The 18,133-nt window shown below is 39.0% G+C and overlaps 1 protein-coding gene across 1 annotated transcript; it reads left to right on the top strand.

Annotated features, from left to right (window-relative positions):
- Positions 1–5,950: 5,950 nt before the first annotated feature.
- LOC108682081 (nuclear receptor-binding protein) lies at positions 5,951–17,664 on the top strand (the record flags this gene model as incomplete). The annotated part of the gene is made up of 9 exons (XM_018171193.1): positions 5,951–6,120; positions 6,819–6,959; positions 7,349–7,479; positions 8,057–8,151; positions 9,007–9,090; positions 9,930–10,229; positions 10,670–10,826; positions 12,270–12,468; positions 13,508–17,664. Coding segments are annotated over 9 exons (1,877 nt in total), but the record flags the coding sequence as incomplete, so codon positions are not given.
- Between the last annotated feature and the right edge of the window lie 469 nt (positions 17,665–18,133).

Genomic DNA, 18,133 nt, shown 5'->3' with positions numbered 1-18,133 from the left:
CGATCACCATTAAACGGACGGCTCCTTGGTTGCCACAAACGCAGGCCGTTCGTAAAGAAGAGATTTAAAAAATATCATCATGACTTACTTTGGTCTTGTCACGTACAAAATAAAAGGATAAAGAAAGAAGCATTGCATGCTCGTGTGGAACTGGTCGTTCTGTCTATGGTCTATCTACCATTGCAGTGAAGATTGGCTAATTTTCAAGCTCAAAAGACACTTTTTTTCTGAAGGACCTTCTAAGTACCCGGTGTTGACAGCTCCTCATGTTTTAAAATCTATAACACCATACATTCTTGGAATTATTATACAATTTTTAACATTTTGGTTTTCGTTAGTTTTGGAAAAAACTTCGTGTAAAATCAGCTCCATATTTAGTCAACCTTCTCATTTAGCAATGTTTAACACAGAAAACTGAAAAACTTTGAGTGTATTACACCTTTGAAGGAATTGAAGAGCTTTTGCAGTTTTTTATAAATCAGAGAAAAAATCAGCGTATGGTTAAAATATTTTAATTGAGACACCCGATGCCGAAAACTTGTTTCACATTCATGACACTAAAAAGATTCTCTGAAACGATAAATGGAGCCTGTAGCTTCATCACCCGCAATGTTATCACTCAATTTATTTCTATGAATTTACTATAAAATTTTTGTTACCATTACTTAAAATGCGGCGTGACTATAAACTACCAGACGTAATAAAACGAACGTTAACTTTTAAAAATCGAAATTTTAACTCCATTAAAAATTCCTTTGTTCTTAGAATATTATGGGCGTGGGTAATGGACAATATTTTAGCACAAAAAATTTATTTTACGACGACTTTCGGATCATAATAGATGCATTTTTAATTATCAATATTGTTATCTATCTGAAAGACGATAATAGTCATTCGAATAGACCTATTGTACCATTCTCGTCTTGTTGGTATCCTATTCACATCGATAGCAATGTTGCACAGCTGCAAGTTCAAAGTACAAAAATTACATCGGTGTATTTGTCTTTGATCTGGATCATATATATATGTCCTTGGAACACCGTTGGTATGTTTTGCTGGAGGAGACTAGCAGCCTCGGTATTTGCTGGAACCTTTACTGTACGAGCATATGTCCAGCACTATTCGAGTATGTACTTAACATTAACTTAACTAAGTTAACGTAACATTATATTAACTTAACATTATCTCTTCTAACTTTTTTCGTTTGTTTTATGTGGTTTCCTATTTAAAGGCAATAGTGCATGTTCCTCTCGGTAAAACTAAAAACTTCCTCTTACTTCCCTACAGCCTACGCGTAACTTGAAAGGCATGGCGACACAAATATTTCAGCTTAGAAACACTGAAGAGTTTTGCCACATCGTGGAAAAATAATAGACGGAGCCCGAGTTACATTGTCTCGAAGTAAAAACCTGCAACATATTCTCATATATTTTTTGCTCACTTCAGAGAGCAAGCTTCACCTCAGGCCTGTGTGTTGCGACTGTGCAGCTCGTTCTCCGTTTGTGTGGTTGTAGTGCAGAGCCATGTTTATGAAGAGCCTTGTTTCGATGTATTTTCTCATAATATGTATGTATTAAGACGTGTGTGCCTGTGTAGGTTTTGAATCTAAGTGATTGTATATTGTACAACGGATTTTATCCATGGTAAATATTATTCCATTGTAAAAATGTCATAACGAATGTTTCACTTTTCATAATCTTAGTCTATATAGTGTGAACTGATTCTCTGTTAAACCTCGAGCTTTTTGTTTACTCCTGACTCCAATTAGTTCCAGTGTTCATCAAATAGTTAGTTCGTAATTACAATACAAATACCATTTTGTTATGAATTTTTCTCGTTCAAAGCGGCTGTTTAAAGTTTGCATGACGCATTGATTCGTTTTTGCTTCGATCCTAGACTAACCGCCTGCTGCGCTCGCTCAGTTTACCCGCTCTGAGACTGGCGACTGATGAGTGATCCTGCAGCGCTCGCTCAGTTTACCCGCTCTGAGACTGGCGACTGATGATTTTTTTTGTGGATCTTAGTACTTTCCTACTATTTTAACGGAATATTTCGCGTAACTTCTTTGGAAACCGAATAATAGAAATTGTGATGGCAGTTGAGGCGGGATCCTGTATAGTCCCATTGAATAATTCATTGTGCTGATCTCATATTTTCTTGAAAAGGCTTATTCATGTAAAACGTAAAAATTTGGTTGAATTTTCCTTCAGCTTTTTTATCCGTGATAAGGAAGGAAAAAAAGGTTTGCGTATGGTATGTGTAATTTTTATCTGCTCGTTAATTAAGTAAGGCGTCATTTTGGCGCACTGCTCTCACGCAAAAAGCGTGCGCCGATTTCTGTAGCTCTTGCGTGTGTTATTGTATTGCATGTTTTAACAGAAGTGCGCGAGTTTTTGTTTTGGCAAGTAGCTGACCGCGCCGGGCTTTTCTTTAGGCGCCATTGTGTGGTGGCAGATGAGAAGATTCGCTCCTCAAGCTGTGGCGCAGCAAAATATTCTGCTTTACCTCGACCATTGCCTCCGATTGCCTCATGTGTGACGGTTGTTTTTCACCGAACCTGTGCGCAAAAGTAATGACGATGTTAATTTAAAACCCGCGATGTCATGCGTGGAAGCCAATTGATTTTAGGGCATTTTGCTCAAACGCCATTTTCTCGTTTTTAATGTTTTATTTTTATAATATTATTCACCCGGTTGAGTTGTTTCCGAACCTGTGCGCAAAAAGTAATGACGATGTTAATTTAAAACCCGCGATGTCATGCGTGGAAGCCAATTGATTTTAGGACATTTTGCTCAAGCGCCATTTTCTCGTTTTTAATGTTTTATTTTTATAATATTATTCACCCGGTTGAGTTGTTTCTGGGTATCTTATTAATGATGTCGACCTATCAAATGAATTTCAATTGCTCGTAAATTTTGATGTAGTCCACACACACGCTTTGTACGGTTGCATATAAACGATTATATTATATGATCAAAGGTAGCATCCAAGGCAGAGCGTATTAATAGTATTGTGCCATTGCTATTCTCGCAACGGTTTTGCGTTTTCGTAAACGGCTGCTACTGAATAGTCGGTTTTTTAGAATCCTCTGATTACATTTTTTTAGTTCTTAAGCATGAATTACGTTCAGAGCAAAGTTCATCTTGTCACAAGCTCATCTGCTTCAAAGTAAATTAACAGAATTAGTACTAGAAACAGGGAATGTAAGTGTACCTGAACTACGCCGTTGTTCTGCAAGAAATCAAGCTATTTTTTGCAGTGTTAGCGCCGCTGCCGCGTGTCGATGTCGCGTCGCCGCTGCCGAGAAGTTGCCAACTGCAAGTTGCGACATTATCCGTCCGTAACGACACAACCGCGGCTACCTTTGAATTCATTAAACTGATAGTTTTCCTAGTCTCGGTTTTGTTAGTTATTGGCAATGCGTAGGCTGGCCAGAGTCATATGAGCCGATTGAGCGCCAGCAGCTACATATACAGGGTGACCCCAAAAAATGTTGCTGAAAGTAAAGGCTTGTAACTCGAAAAGTATTAAACGTAGAAAGATTGAATAAAAAAACACACTAAAGAGTATAACTTCAAGTTTTATTCAGATTATAATAAATGTTCAAAATGACCTTGATGTTGAATACTACCAGCTCAATACGTTTTTCAAAATTTGCGGTTACTGCAGACAAGGTATCCTGGTCAATAAGTGCGAGAGCTTCATGAATTGCTATCTTCAGATTGTCAATGCTGCTTGGTCTTGTACTGAATACTTTTTCTTTCACGTAACTTCATAGGAATAAATCCAAAGGCGATTCATTAATTCTTTCTTCAATCATGGCAATGTTTTTTCTGATCTTCTAGTTCTTCGCCGTCCAGCATGACCTTTGTTTTGATTCAGGATCGTACCTTTATCTTTCCACTGACGTATCCACTTCTTGATTGTGTCGAGACTAGCTTCTTGTCTGTATTTGGTGGAAAAACCTCTCTTTATTTTGGTTGGTGAAGTTTTCAGGTAAAATTGTTCGACAATGAAAACTCGTTGCCCAGAATTTAGCTGCATTGTAGGGGAATCTTGATCTTAAAAAAAAACGAGTTTTAAATATGAAATATATAGAGAACTTTGGTAACATGGATATCAAATAAAACTTGAAGTTATACTCTTTCATGTATTTTTTATTTCATCTTTCTACGTTTAATACTTTTCGAGTTATAAGCCTTTACTTTTAGCAACTTTTTTTGGTTCACCCTGTATATTACCCCCTCATCTGATCTCTCGTTATTTCATGTCTCCAAATGTTAGTGCCAAGAATATTCGTTGCATTCATAATAATAGTTTACTAATTATCAGTCGATTATACATGTTGTTTATTTCAGTTAATATTACGATGTAATAAGTTTATACCAGCAGTTGAAACTCGGTTATCAATACTACCGTATTTATTTTACCTTTTATTTTAAACTTACGGATCGCACTAAAATGTTTTATTTTCGCAATGCTTTGGTTTGTTTTCGCCAAAGCTCTTGCTCCTTACAGCCTTGAAGCCTGCATGCACAATCGTGTTGTCGGATTGTGTGCTTGCAACACTCAAGAATTTCTCTTAAAACATCAAATTCTCACTTGCGCTGTGCAGTGGCTACTGTTTCGCCTTACTTCGATGCTGTAATAATGCTTTTATTAGCTGTAATAATGCTATTATTAGGTGTAATAATGCTATTATTAGGTGTAATAATTCTATTATTAGGTGTAATAATTCTATTAGGAATGCTGAATAAAGGTGCTGTCGAATTTGGGAGGGACTATTGCACGTACTCTACTTAAAAATGATTGCCTAATTGGTTAATCGCATCAACAGTCTGCCGGCTTCCGTAACTTCGGTTCCTTTGTTGCCGGTGTTTCGTCGACGCCTAAAGACGGGAACTTTTTCGTAGAGCCCATGAATCTAGTGCTTAGTCATTTTATCCATTTCCATCATTTATTGCGTCTATTTATTTTTCGTTTTCTATTAGTCTTTTGTATGACGTGCCTTCGAAGTTCGTTTGAACCAGACGTCGCGATAAATGCTTCGGAGAATAATAATAATAATAATAATAATAATGATTGCCTATGTGGTGTTTTCTTCACTCAATCAATTCACTGTTGAAATTTCCTCAATGCTTCATTCAGAATAGGCAGACGTATTTGATAATAATTATCATTTATACGTACCACAAATTAGATTACGAGTTCTTACCTCTGGGTCGGAATGAAGATATAGAAAAGCCTGATTATGTCTGACGATACTATGACTCTGTCTCCTGAATGCTTTCTTCTGCTGCGAGTAGTTTTATAGCCAAATAAATTAGGGACGTGTACGTATTGCCAGGCATATTTATAGTATTTTGCAGTATTTGATCATGCGTTTTCTTGGAATATATTACGTCTTCTACGTGAGCCGATATGATTATTTCCCGAACTAAAGCTTCGTTACAGACTCGAAGTCAGGTTTTGTTTAAATATCTGTGCCTCAATTGCGTTCTAAAACAAAAAATTCAATTGCTCATATGAGTGCGTCAAACTTGAATGTTAAACCCAAGGTGCTTGAATGGTGCGAGGCATCATCGCTAAGCTGCAGTGCAGTGATGCTATTAAATTTTTATGCAATTGTTGATGCGCACAATTTTGATCTTCTTATACTAGCCAGTCCTGTCTATGCGCGCTAGTTTGCGGGCTTGGCGTTGGCTCTGCCTTGCTGTTGCCTGATTGTACATTGCCTGAGTGTCTATCGTCTGACTTGCCTAGCTACGTCACATGACTTGCCTGCCTGACCACACATCGCCTGACTACAGGTTGTTGCCTGACTGCAGGTTGTTGTTGCCTGACCACACATCGCCTGACTGCAGGTTGTTCTTACCTAACCAGTAACCACACATCGCCTGACTGCAGGTTGTTGTTACCTAACCAGTAACCACACATCGCCTGACTGCAGGTTGTTCTTACCTAACCAGTGACCACACATCACCTGACCACACATCGCCTGACCACACATCGCCTGACCACACATCGTTGTTGCAGGTGCAGCAGCGAGATGTGCCAGGTATCGACGCTGCGTACCTCGCCATGGACACCGAGGAGGGCATGGAAGTTGTCTGGAACGAGGTAAGCTCCAGCGGCGTGTGAAGCGCGCTGCTTCATCGATGACTGCAGGGCAACGTTGACGTGTCGAAATTCCTCTTTTTGTGTTCAGTGTAATTAGCCCGCACGGCGAAAGAGGAAATAGACTCAAAGAGAATTTTGGCGTTCACTTCTTAGCGCATTTTCTCATTTACGAAAAAAATACACTATTGTGCTCGCCATGTCCGTCTGCTCGTCCGTGACTTCACGTCTTTGTCGACGAGAAAACGCGCTCTCTGTCACTCACTGCAGTGAGTACTGAGTTATATTTTTTATTCATCAGCCAACCAAGTTGACGTGATCAGACGTGCATGACCGCAGTTCTCTTCAGTCCCATTTCTAATTCTTCAGTGTTGACTGTAGGAAGCTTCATGTGCGCGAGACACAAGTCCGCCATATCATATTTTATTTTCAATTAGATGTACATTGAACACCATTTTTGCTCGTTGAGCTGTATGATTAACTTCAATTTTTGAATGAACCTCGAGCATGTTTGATCTAATTACTCCTCGTAGAACATTCAAACTGGTTAAGTTTAAATTTAATCATTGAATTTAAGAAATTCTTAGGAAATGAGTCAAAATTAATAAAAATAATCGATCGAAGTCGTGTATTTATTTGTGGAGAATTATCTCATAAGATATAAGCAGGCTAAACGCGACCAAGTGTTTCCTGTTACTAAGGTGCGGTTCAGCGAGCGCCGCACTCTGCGTGAGAGAGAAGAGCTCATCAAGGCTGCCTTCAACAACCTCACTGAACTCGACCATCCTAACATCGTCAAACTCCACAGCTATTGGGTCGATGCAGACCCTGATAAACGCAGGGTTAGTCTCTAATCCTTTCCTTATTGCCATTAACGTGTCCTGCAAGCATGATAAAGTAACGGAATGATTCCTCACTGAATAAGTTTGTTTGCTTATAAATTTGTTGTGAAATATTGTGCACATTTGCATTCGTTAGCAGTATATACATGGCTCGACTACCAGTCAAGGGCTTTTCCGGTATGACTTCTGAGGAGTACTATAGTTGTCTGACAAGTTATGATGCCTCGGTTATGATGCCGGTCAAGGGCTTACATGGGTTGTTTTCTGAGGGCAACCAACGTACTCTCGGATGCCAGTTGAGGGCTTCCGTGGGTTTTCTTCTGAGGGTAACTAACGACCCTCGGTTATAATGCACACTTGAAAATAACTGCTCGTTGTGTCTCGTACAGATCGTGTTCATCACAGAGTATATGTCGTCGGGGTCGCTAAGAAAGTTCTTGAAGTTAACCAAGCGCAACGATAAGAAGGTGAACGTGTCGTCTTGGAAGAAGTGGTGTATACAGATCTTGTCCGCGCTGGGGTGAGTGCTCCGCTCTACCTACACTAACTTTGCAGAAATTTATCACCCGTTAGTATTTAGTAATTAAGATATGAATGAAATTCTTTGAGTTACTTTTTAAATGGTTTGTCCGTCTTTTAACTCCATTTTCTTTGAACTTTGGTTTCGAATTTGGGATTCGCTACCTGAATAGTTCTTTTATAAGTTCGTACGGTTATTTAATTTTTGCCTTTGTGAAACAAGCTTGTACGATTGAATTGAAAGCTAGCGTGCGATCATTTTATCAGATTATTATTAATAGTAACTTACGAACTGATCATACGGTGCAGCACGCAGGCCCGCATGGGCATACCATGCAACACATAAGTCGCTTTCATCCACTGCGGTGTGAATTCTTTGTGAGATTTTTTTATCGATTTTAGATTCCGATATCAAAGGTCCTGTATGTAGAATTTGTTTGCTAATGCTTAAGTATATACCTATATATATTTAAATATATTGAAACTAAACTCGACTGATGCTTGTAGTCATTGATAGTTGGTACATTATTACGAGAAAATATGGTCACCAGAGTATCCATTATATTTTGGTATGGCAGATACTTGCACTCGTGCACTCCCGCCATCGTGCACGGTAACCTGACTGCAGATACCATCTTCATCCAGTCCAACGGCCTCATCAAGATAGGATCAGGTGACACGTGCTGCTAGTCACCGCCCATGTTATATTTGTTTGTTGAAAACTCACAAATCATTAAAGCTCTCTCTTATACAAATCCTACAGCTCTCTGACGCTGATCGTGAAGCGATCTGGCCAGGAAAGATGCTTAAACAATCGTCAACACAAATTCTTAAACAATTTTTGACAAAAATGCTTAAACAATCCTTGACACAAATGCTTGACCAATCCTTGATACAAATGGCCTCGTCATTAAATCAAGCTGATTCTTGACTNTTCCCCCCACTGTACATGCAAAGTATCAAACTTAACACCTCGTCGAGCCCCTGTAGGTTTCTCCGCTACTCCATGCGTCGGCTCTCGTCACGGGACATGACCAGTTCTCAATGCATGACCAAATCGTATTTCATTGTTCAAATTACCATATAAATATGTACACTTGGTGATTTTGCAAGATTTATCTGTTGTAAAATAGATCACATCGCCTCAATACTGCATTCATAATAGGCATATGTATTTGATAATAATTATCATTTATGCCACAAATTAGATTTACTATTACGATGTAATAATTTTATACCATTAGTTCAAACTCGGTTATCAATCCTGCCGTATTTATTTAATAATAATGATTTAATTTAATTTATTTAATAATAAGGCTTTATTTGACGCCGAACAAAGTAGACGCGTTGAAATAGGAGCATATTCATATAGGTAGACATTTGAGAAACATAACATGCCTATATTGATATTTTGCTAATTTGATTTTTTTTGCTATATTGATATTTTGCTAATCCCTCTATTAATATTTCTCACGGTTACCTTGGTCGTATTGCTGAGATTTCTTGTAACGTTTTCACATCTCCTCAGTTGCCCCCGACGCCATCCAGAAACATGTCAAGACTTACAAGACCGACTTGAAGAACATGCACTACATCGCTCCAGAGTATGCCGGTTAGTGAGTTCATTTCTTGTATTATGCTTCTTATAATATTTTCGAATGAGCTTAGTTAAATACTTCTACTCTTAAATATTAGTCGGCTGGAATTTATATATTTTTCAAAAGTATCTTAGCATAAAATTAGAGTTACGAACTCGAAACTTTTTGATAGTAGAGCCCCTGGAATGGTTATGTTGTCTAATATATTTCAAAATGCGCGTGGTTTTTGTGAATTCCAATGAATTTCTCACGACAAACACACCTGAGCATTTCCAAAAATTGGTCAAGTATTCATATTTGACCTCTTTCCTGAAGCGCTGGAAAACTTACCACAATTTTACAAATTTGACTCTATTTTGTTTAATTTTGTAGGTAGAATGGCTATATTTCTTGAAGTATGTTGGGCACACGACGTGAAGCCATTCGCACACATATGAAGGCGCACGTGGTGAAGAATTTTTACGTGATTATGGCAAATCTAAAAGTTCGATGTTAGAAGAAACATTTAACCAACGTAATAAACTTGCATCTGATAAAGTCTGAGATAATTTTGTACAACTTAAGATATTATATCGAGAGACGCATTGGGTTTTGTTGGACTGAATTGGACCGGTGTTGTGCTTAGATACCGAGTAGAAGCCAAGGCCAATAAACCCGAACTCCTTCTGATAAATAATATGCTGCTTGATTCGACGAATTAATTGAATTTCCATGTGTGCAGTTGTTTTTGTTGTTGTTGTCCAGTCTCATTAACTACAAGGAATCAAAAGTCTTTATTCAGCTTGTATATTGTCTTCTTGTTGCACAATAAATATTCTCACGTTCTTGTGTTCAACCCGCCGTGTGACTGCAGATGGAGGAGCATTGAGCTCATCAGTGGACGTGTACGCGCTGGGGATGTGTGCTCTGGAGATGGCTGCACTCGAGATCTCAGGTAACGGAGACTCAGGCCACAACATCAGCAAAGAGCTCATCAAGCGCACCATTGATAGCCTGGAAGACAAAGACCAACAGGACTTCATACGTCAATGTCTGGCCAGTGATCCCGACCAGCGTCCCGGCGTGCGGCAACTGCTCCTGCATCCCATACTCTTCGAGGTGCCTTCACTCAAGCTCCTGTCGTGTCACTCTCTGCTCAACGGCACCAATGACCGTGAGTCAATTTCTTCCTTTCTTAATCGTAAGACAATTTTGGTTCCTCTTGTAACCGTAAGTCCATTTTGTTCCTCTTGTAACAGTTAGTCAATTTTGTTTATCTTGTAACCGCGAATCAATTTTTTTTTCTTTTGTAGGTGCGAGCCAATTTTATTCTTCTCGTGACCCTGAGTCAATTTCATTATTCTTGTAACCCTGAGTCAATTTTATTCTTCTTCTAACCCTGAGTCAATTTTGTTCCTCTTGTATCCCTGAGTCAATTTTGTTCCTCTAGTTACCGTTTATGTCGTGCATTTTGCCTCTAGTCACCCTCAGTGTCGGGCACTGTATCTCTATTTACCGTTAACAGCGGTGCGTTTTGCCTGAGGTGACAGTGAATGTTTCCCTAAGATTGTGAATATTCGTGCAATATTTTAAGACGTGTTGGTGTTCGTGCAGAGTACAGCATAGAAGAGATCCTACAGCACCAGTACAGCCCTGAGAAGGTGGTGGCAGAAGTCAGGCAGCGAAATGCAGAGGCTCCCCTGCAGTACACCATCGCTTGCGTCACTAAAAACGACAAGGATCAACTAGAGAAATTTGTGGAAGATGTCCGGTAAGAGAACTCGTAGGTTTATTTTAAATCTATTCGTTTTCAAGGTTAAATCATAGTTATACATATTTTTATACATGTTGGAAAACGTTGCTCTCGGCATGGATGTACTCTTTGGAGGGTGCATCGAAATTAAACATTTTTGCCATTGGAAATAAGGCGAATTTTGGTTAACGGCTTTGTTGCTGCTGTTACTTTTAGGTCTGAATTTTTGTAAAAATGTATTTACTCTTGCAAAATTGTAATGTTTTAAATCTAAACCAACCAACAAGCCAATGCCCGTAACTCAATAGGTAGCCGTACAACGAAGAATACCGTACATCCTAATTTATGTTTTAATTTTAATATTTTAATTTCAGTATACATTCTAATTTATGTTTAAATTGAATGACTAGAGAGGTCTTCAGGCTCAGGCATCTGCTCGTGAGATGAGCTATGATATTTCGCCTCTCTGTGATGGAGGACTTTCTGTGCGAGCGGTCGCTCGTCCGATTTAGATTTTCTTTTTTTTCTGTTGATTTGTTCGCCTCTGAGATTCTCACGGTACTCTTTTGTTGCGGTCGTTGACGTGTTTATCATTCCAGACCTTCCAAACTTTGTGGTGATGACTGGATTTTCCACCTAAGAAATGTATAATGGTCGAAAGATTCCGAGTTTTTTTTATTTTGTTACTTCTACTGCAAAATTGATTTTTTGGCTGATGCACCAGTGAGAACCTCCATGCTCTATAAGTACTCTCAAATGACGCATCTTTTTTTTACATATCATAGGATAAGTAAAAAAACCGCTGGTTGTCGAAAGTTCTTTTCCTCGTTATAAACCATTTGTTTATCTTATTGATTGGAAAGGCTTAGATGACTGAAAGGTTCCTCGAAATTGCAAGAAGATTATATCCAAGATCTATTTGATTTCTACAAGCTAAGATAATGACAAAGAACACGTGATTCTGTTTGAGTTTACCCCGAGCGAGGAGTGTGTTCTAAACCATTTTCCCAAGGAGAGATTAACTGTGTTAAAGATGTGTAACTTTATTTCCGCCTGTTGCTGGAATTATTTCCGCCTGTTGCTAGAACTATTTCCGCCTGTTGCTAGAACTATTTCCGCCTGTTGCTAGAACTATTTCCGCCAGTTGCCAGATTTATTTCCGCCTGTTGCTAAAATTATTTTCGCCTGTTGCCAGATTTATTTTCGCCTGTTGCTAAAATTATTTTCGCCTGTTGCCAGATTTATTTCCGCCTGTTGCCAGATTTATTTCCGCCTGTTGCTAGAACTATTTCCGCCTGTTGCTAGAACTATTTCCGCCTGTTGCTAGAATTATTCCCGCCTGTTGCCAGAATTATTTTCGCCTGTTGCTAAAATTATTTTCGCCTGTTGCCAGATTTATTTCCGCCTGTTGCTAGAATTTTTACCATTGGACAAAAGCATTAATGCATCTCCACGGTTCAGATACGGCGTGTACCCGCTGACTGCGTTTGGCATCGACTGTGGCCGGTCAAGTGAAGACCGCGGGTCGTCACCCGACGAGTGCGAGTCTGTACAGCGCAGTGAAGGAGGCGCGCCTGGCAGCGGCAGCGGTCATGTCGATCCCAGGGTCCTGAATATGATGTGTAATATCAAGCCACACGAGGATGGAGAGCAGCTCCATGTTAGTAACATCTATCAACAGTTATTTATAGCTTGTCACTCATGTTAGTAACGTCTATCACCAGTTATTTTTAGCTCGTCACCCATGTTAGTAACATCAATCACCAGTTATTTTTAGCTCGTCGTCCATGTTAGTAACATTAATCAACAGTTATTTTTAGCTCGTCACCCATGTTAGTAACATCAACCAACAGTTATTTTTAGCTCGTCACCCATGTTAGTAACATCAATCACCATTTATTTTTAGCTCGTTACCCATGTTAGTAACATCAATCACCATTTATTTTTAGCTCGTCATCCATGTTAGTAACATCAAGCACCAGTTATTTTTAGCTCGTCATCCATGTTAGTAACATCAAGCACCAGTTATTTTTAGCTCGTTACCCATGTTAGTAACATCAATCACCATTTATTTTTAGCTCGTCATCCATGCTAGTAACATCAATCACCAGTTATTTTTAGCTCGTCAGCCTGTGCAAGCTCGTGTATTTTTATCTAGTTTATTTCGTTAGGTTTTGATTTTGTTTATAACTCAAGGACTTATATGATGTAGCTGTATAATTTTATCAGGTAATACTATTCGTATCTGAACTTTAATTTTTAGTTATCCCGGCCGTGATATCCCGGCCGATAACCTCAAGTGGGCAGAAAGAAACCGTTTTTTCAAGGTTACTTGAACCTTTCACAGCAATGCTTTTTCTTATTTCCAATTTGTTAACTTTCAATTTCTTTTTTAATTATTCAATATTCATTCAAAATTTTGTATTTCCGATTATTTTGTTGCACCATTCCAGTGCTACCCAAACCTTTCGTGATCGAGAACGTATCCAAAGTCTTGAATTACATCTAGGAATTTTATATGAAGTTAAAGATTACTAGATCAAAATCGTTCATAATTAAAAAAGTATTTGCACACCGCTTGGATGTATATATAATAGTACACGGTATCATATGTTGGCTTCATTGTGATATTTTAATTCAGGTATTATCTCTCCTGCTCAGTTTTGCTACCACTTATATTCTTGGGTATTTTGTGACAGCTGACGATCTCGCTGCGGCTGGACACGAAGATGAACCGTCAGTTGGTGTGCCTGGTGACGCCAGAGGACGACGCCGTTGTGTTGACAGACGAGCTCGTACAGCACGAGTTCATCGCTGCGCTCGACCACGCGAACGTGTGCAGCCTCATTGAGGAGCAGCTTGCCCTCGCCCGCAAGAAGCCTCACCACCCCGACCTCAGCAACGCTAACAACAACAACGACAATAACATTAACCCGCCCGTTACGAGTAATGGGCTTACCGAATCCCATGGCGTGGAGAATGCCCCTAATAATCTAAACCTGAATAACCGGCATAATAATCAAAATTCTGCTGCTGCTACTATTAATGGTACTACTAGTAAGTTGAATACTCCTGCTGATGACAGCAGCATTAACATCAATAGTAATCAGCAGCAGCACCACAATGTCATGAATGGGTCGTCACCACACCGTAGCTCAGCCACAGGTACGACTTCCACTACTGCTGTTCATACCACAAACAATAATTCAAACACAGCCCTTGTGAACGGTAGAGTCCACGGCAACCCTCAGCATGGCCAGTTACCGCACCAGCAACACAATTCTTCGGTGCCAAGATAACACTCAGGATGGCATCACCTAAGGCGGTGTTTCTATTCTAAGCGAACTTCTTCCCCTTACCGTCACTATGTTAACATTACTGTATACCTTAGAGCTTCTCAATCCTGTAGAGTAGAGTAGATTTACCGAGCTGGCGCGATGCCTGTCGTCAGTAGGTTACTTATTAGTGTTCTAGAATGTTGAAAAGCATTAACTATTGTGCCTGCTTCATGGTTCGTACTGGGAGGTTTGTGGAGCTCGATGTAATGTTTCATGTGCTCTAGCTGTGGGAGTGAATATGTGTCCGTGGGACTGGCTGTGCTCTAATCGTTTGCCAGCGTCAAAATTATTTGACAACCCTTTCTCGAATTTATGTCCAAGTCTTCTGTTTATGCAAATTTAGCTTTAGAAGTAACGTGATTTGTTGAAAGTTGGAGAAATGTAATTGTCAGTATCTTTTCTTGCAGGTCATATTTCATGCTTGCCTAATAGCTTTGATTTATATCAAACTTGTCATTGCTGTCAGAGAATTACCTAATCATTGTGCTTAGTATTTAATCTAAATTGATTCATATTGAATCTCTTGTGCTCTAGTTGCTTGTGTTAAAAATGCACCAGCTAAATTGGAGTGCTACCTTCCACGAAGATTAAACTTCTTGACTGTCGTATTTACTGCAACCGTTGTTAGCTCGTAACGAGTCGATCGGTTACTCTCGTGCATGCCTAAGACTCAAGTCAGTCCTCTTGGTCGCGATCATAATTGTGTCTCAATAATATGTTTGATGCGACTCATGAATGCTGTCGCTAGCTGAAGGTAATAATGCTATGGGCGATGTCGGTAGAGCGGAGAGTTCTATGTACTTGGCTGTCTTAGGATTAACTTCAATACTGTGACCGAGATATAGTGGACCTACGATAGTATCTTGTACATAAATACTACTCTAGTTTAGCCTAGAAGATAAAATATTCATAGGTAAGAGGAGCGTGAGTGGTGGTTATAAAACAGGGTGTCTCAAGTGTTTACTATATTTAGATTCCCGTATACTATCTATATCCAATCGATATAAACGAATCTGGTTTTTAATGCCAAGCGCGTCATTCTCATACTTGCTTTATTCATTATATTATGAGAAGATAAGTTTCTTACCGATTTCAGATTATATAGTGACTCCTTGGAGTGGCTGCGTAATACTCAATTATTTCGTCGGTATAAAAATTTGTGGTCCTCGATATTTAAAATCAGGTAGCAATATATGCAGTACATCGAAATTCGGATATTTTGCCTCCTGCTTTTCTCGTTGCCAATGTTGCAATTAATCGTAATCATATGACGAGTTTGCTCAGCGTAGAAATGTAATCTTGAGAACTACTGTTTAAAGCTGTGATCATTTGGATTATATTTTTCTGCTTCAGGATTTCCAATGCGCCAATGCGGTCACTCACTGGGGAGTTATTAATTTACGATATTGTTTTACTTTCATGATTAAATTCGTTAGTGCTATAGCCTTACAACATGTACATGCATATGTTCGGAGCTGCAATCGATTTTTCATGATTACTTATGACGCATGTTTGATGATGTCATTTATTTCAATAGAAAGTTGGGCTGAATTCACTTAGATTTCTGAGGAAAAAGTACGTATTGTAAATCTAGTAATAACCTCGAACCTTAAATTCTAAAGAATGATTTAGCGTATCCTACTTAATTTTGCTGCGTGCTTTGAAGATCAAATTTGATGAAGTAAGAGCGAACTTGCCATTTATCTTGCATCGTCAATAGACCGAGGAGTGCTTGCGAATCAATGATGTCGACCATTCCCATCAACTTGAAAGACATTCCGGCTATGTTTAGTTAGTCAAATGACCTGCACTCGCAGGTTGTTCTGCTTTGACGAGCCATATTAGCCACATTTATTTAGTTTTTGTATGCGAAGAGAAGTGTTGCAGCCATCCATTGATGACTTCCAGAAGCGTCACGTTGACGCTCATTCATCTCAACTGATTAAGATGACTGCGATTAAGTGGATTAAGATATCTATGTAATTGTGGTGGACGAAGATATCTTGTCCATAAGTTGGTTTAAGATACCTATATCCATAAGATGTATTAATATGTCTAAATCTCTATGGTGGATTAGGATATCTATGTCCATATTGTGGTGTTCTTTCCCCCGTTCGATTAGCTTTGGCTAATTGTGACAAGTTGTTCCGTGTCTTCGTTATATTTCATTCAATTTCGTTCGCTTTTTACTTGCTTTCATACAAACTATTTTGCTTCCTTTTCTTTGCGTTGCGATTCTCCCCTCGCCCAGTTGGCCGCCTTCTTAAGAACATTCTTACATTTGCTTCATGTCCATGTAGAAGCATTGCAGCCGCTATTGCATTTTAGTTAAATTCTTTGTATACTCGAGCTCATAACTTGACTTTCCGTCGACATCAGTTGGTGTTAATTCTCCGCCCTTATAGTCTCTGCCAGAAATGTTTGCTCTTAATTATATGTGCTCAGGGGCAGAGTGTGGGCAACCATCTTCCCTCTTGCGAACTTCACCGCTTACGTACTTTATTCAGGCGAGACCTACCTTCACCGACCACTATTTTCATTGGGGGAGCCGTAGATCAAACTGAGATATTGATTTGTAAAATTTTTAGACGGTCTCATTTTGGTCGAATAAGAGTTTATGTGATATGTTTCTTAGCCAAGATTCTTAATGCATGTGGCCATTTTAAGATGGAAATTATTTGTGCTAACTTGATGTTCTCCTTGTGATACGTGGTCTTTTATGCATCAAGATTCGCTCCGCGATTTTTGTTACTCTCAAGAGTCGCGTTTGCAGTAGCGTCGAATCGCCATCAAACTATTCTTCGTCGTTACAAATTTTGGAGATGACATTTAAATTTATCGAATCATTTTTAAATCTATCTACACGATCTTTTTGTTCATTATGGCTCAAAATAATTTTATAAGATTCCCTTCCTTATGTAGCAGCGTCGTCTCTTGCTGTTTTGCAATTAAGTTCTTAGGGTCAACGAATATTTATCCTGTTATTGCACGACATTTTATCAGACAACGTCATTGCACTATACTGGGCTGGTGTGCATTGAGTGATCTCGAGCGCCTTTACCAAATATGTCCATTCAGACTGATATTCATTTCTTTCATATCCAGGATGAGCATTGGCTGCTTCTTCCTGACTGGTCATTTTCTGGATGCCGATGTAGATTGCTCCGATTCTGCGTTATCATTATTGGGTTTTTAATTTAGCACGATAATCGTTGAAATTACTGTTATTAGAGCGTGGCATTAAATCTAATCAGATGAACGCCGATCCATTTTTTCTTGCAGATGCCGATAATGATGTAGGATAAGAATAAACCTTTGTTAGTGATGAGGTATTATTTGTAGCTCTGCAGTTCGTTTTTCGTCGCCAATTAGCCATTATGCTTCGGTTAAGCGTAGGTCTTTATGACCACAGTTGCGTCCCCCTGAGCGTGGTTGTAAAACTCTGCTGCGTTCTCAGTTTAGCTGTATTCTTATTAGGCATTACGAGCATTATCTTTGTTTAATAAATTTGTTTTTAATCAAATATTTTATTTACTCCAATATCCAACTTCGTGTTGCGAAGCCATGAGCTCATTGTATGGCGAATTATAGACTTCAAAACAGCTGCAGGCATAAAATTACAAATAAAAAGGCATGGAAAATTAGATTGTCGATCTAGACCCACAAGATGAAGGCAGAAGAGGAAGTTTACAATGTGGTCGCCATTCTTTCTATTTTAAATACGTCACTTCGACTCTAGCTGAACCTCAAACATTCGGGTGCTCGCCGTAATAAGAAAGTCTCAATGGAGGGCAATGTTTTGAGGCATTAGCCTCAATTCTAATGTTACCAAGCAATGTGGTTCAATTAAAAAAAAATTCTGAACATTCGATTGCTGTTAGGAGAAGGAATGTTATGTATTTAAAAATTATTCGCTCGGATTCATCGCAACAAGGACCAGTGCACGTGAAGGTAAGCGTTTCAAGAGAAGGGTTGAAATGTGTTCAG

Source organism: Hyalella azteca, unplaced genomic scaffold (genome assembly GCF_000764305.2).
Source record: "Hyalella azteca isolate HAZT.00-mixed unplaced genomic scaffold, Hazt_2.0.2 contig6680, whole genome shotgun sequence".
Lineage (NCBI taxonomy): Eukaryota > Metazoa > Arthropoda > Malacostraca > Amphipoda > Hyalellidae > Hyalella > Hyalella azteca.
Note: the sequence above shows the minus strand (reverse complement) of the source record. Positions and strands in the feature narration are given on the sequence as shown.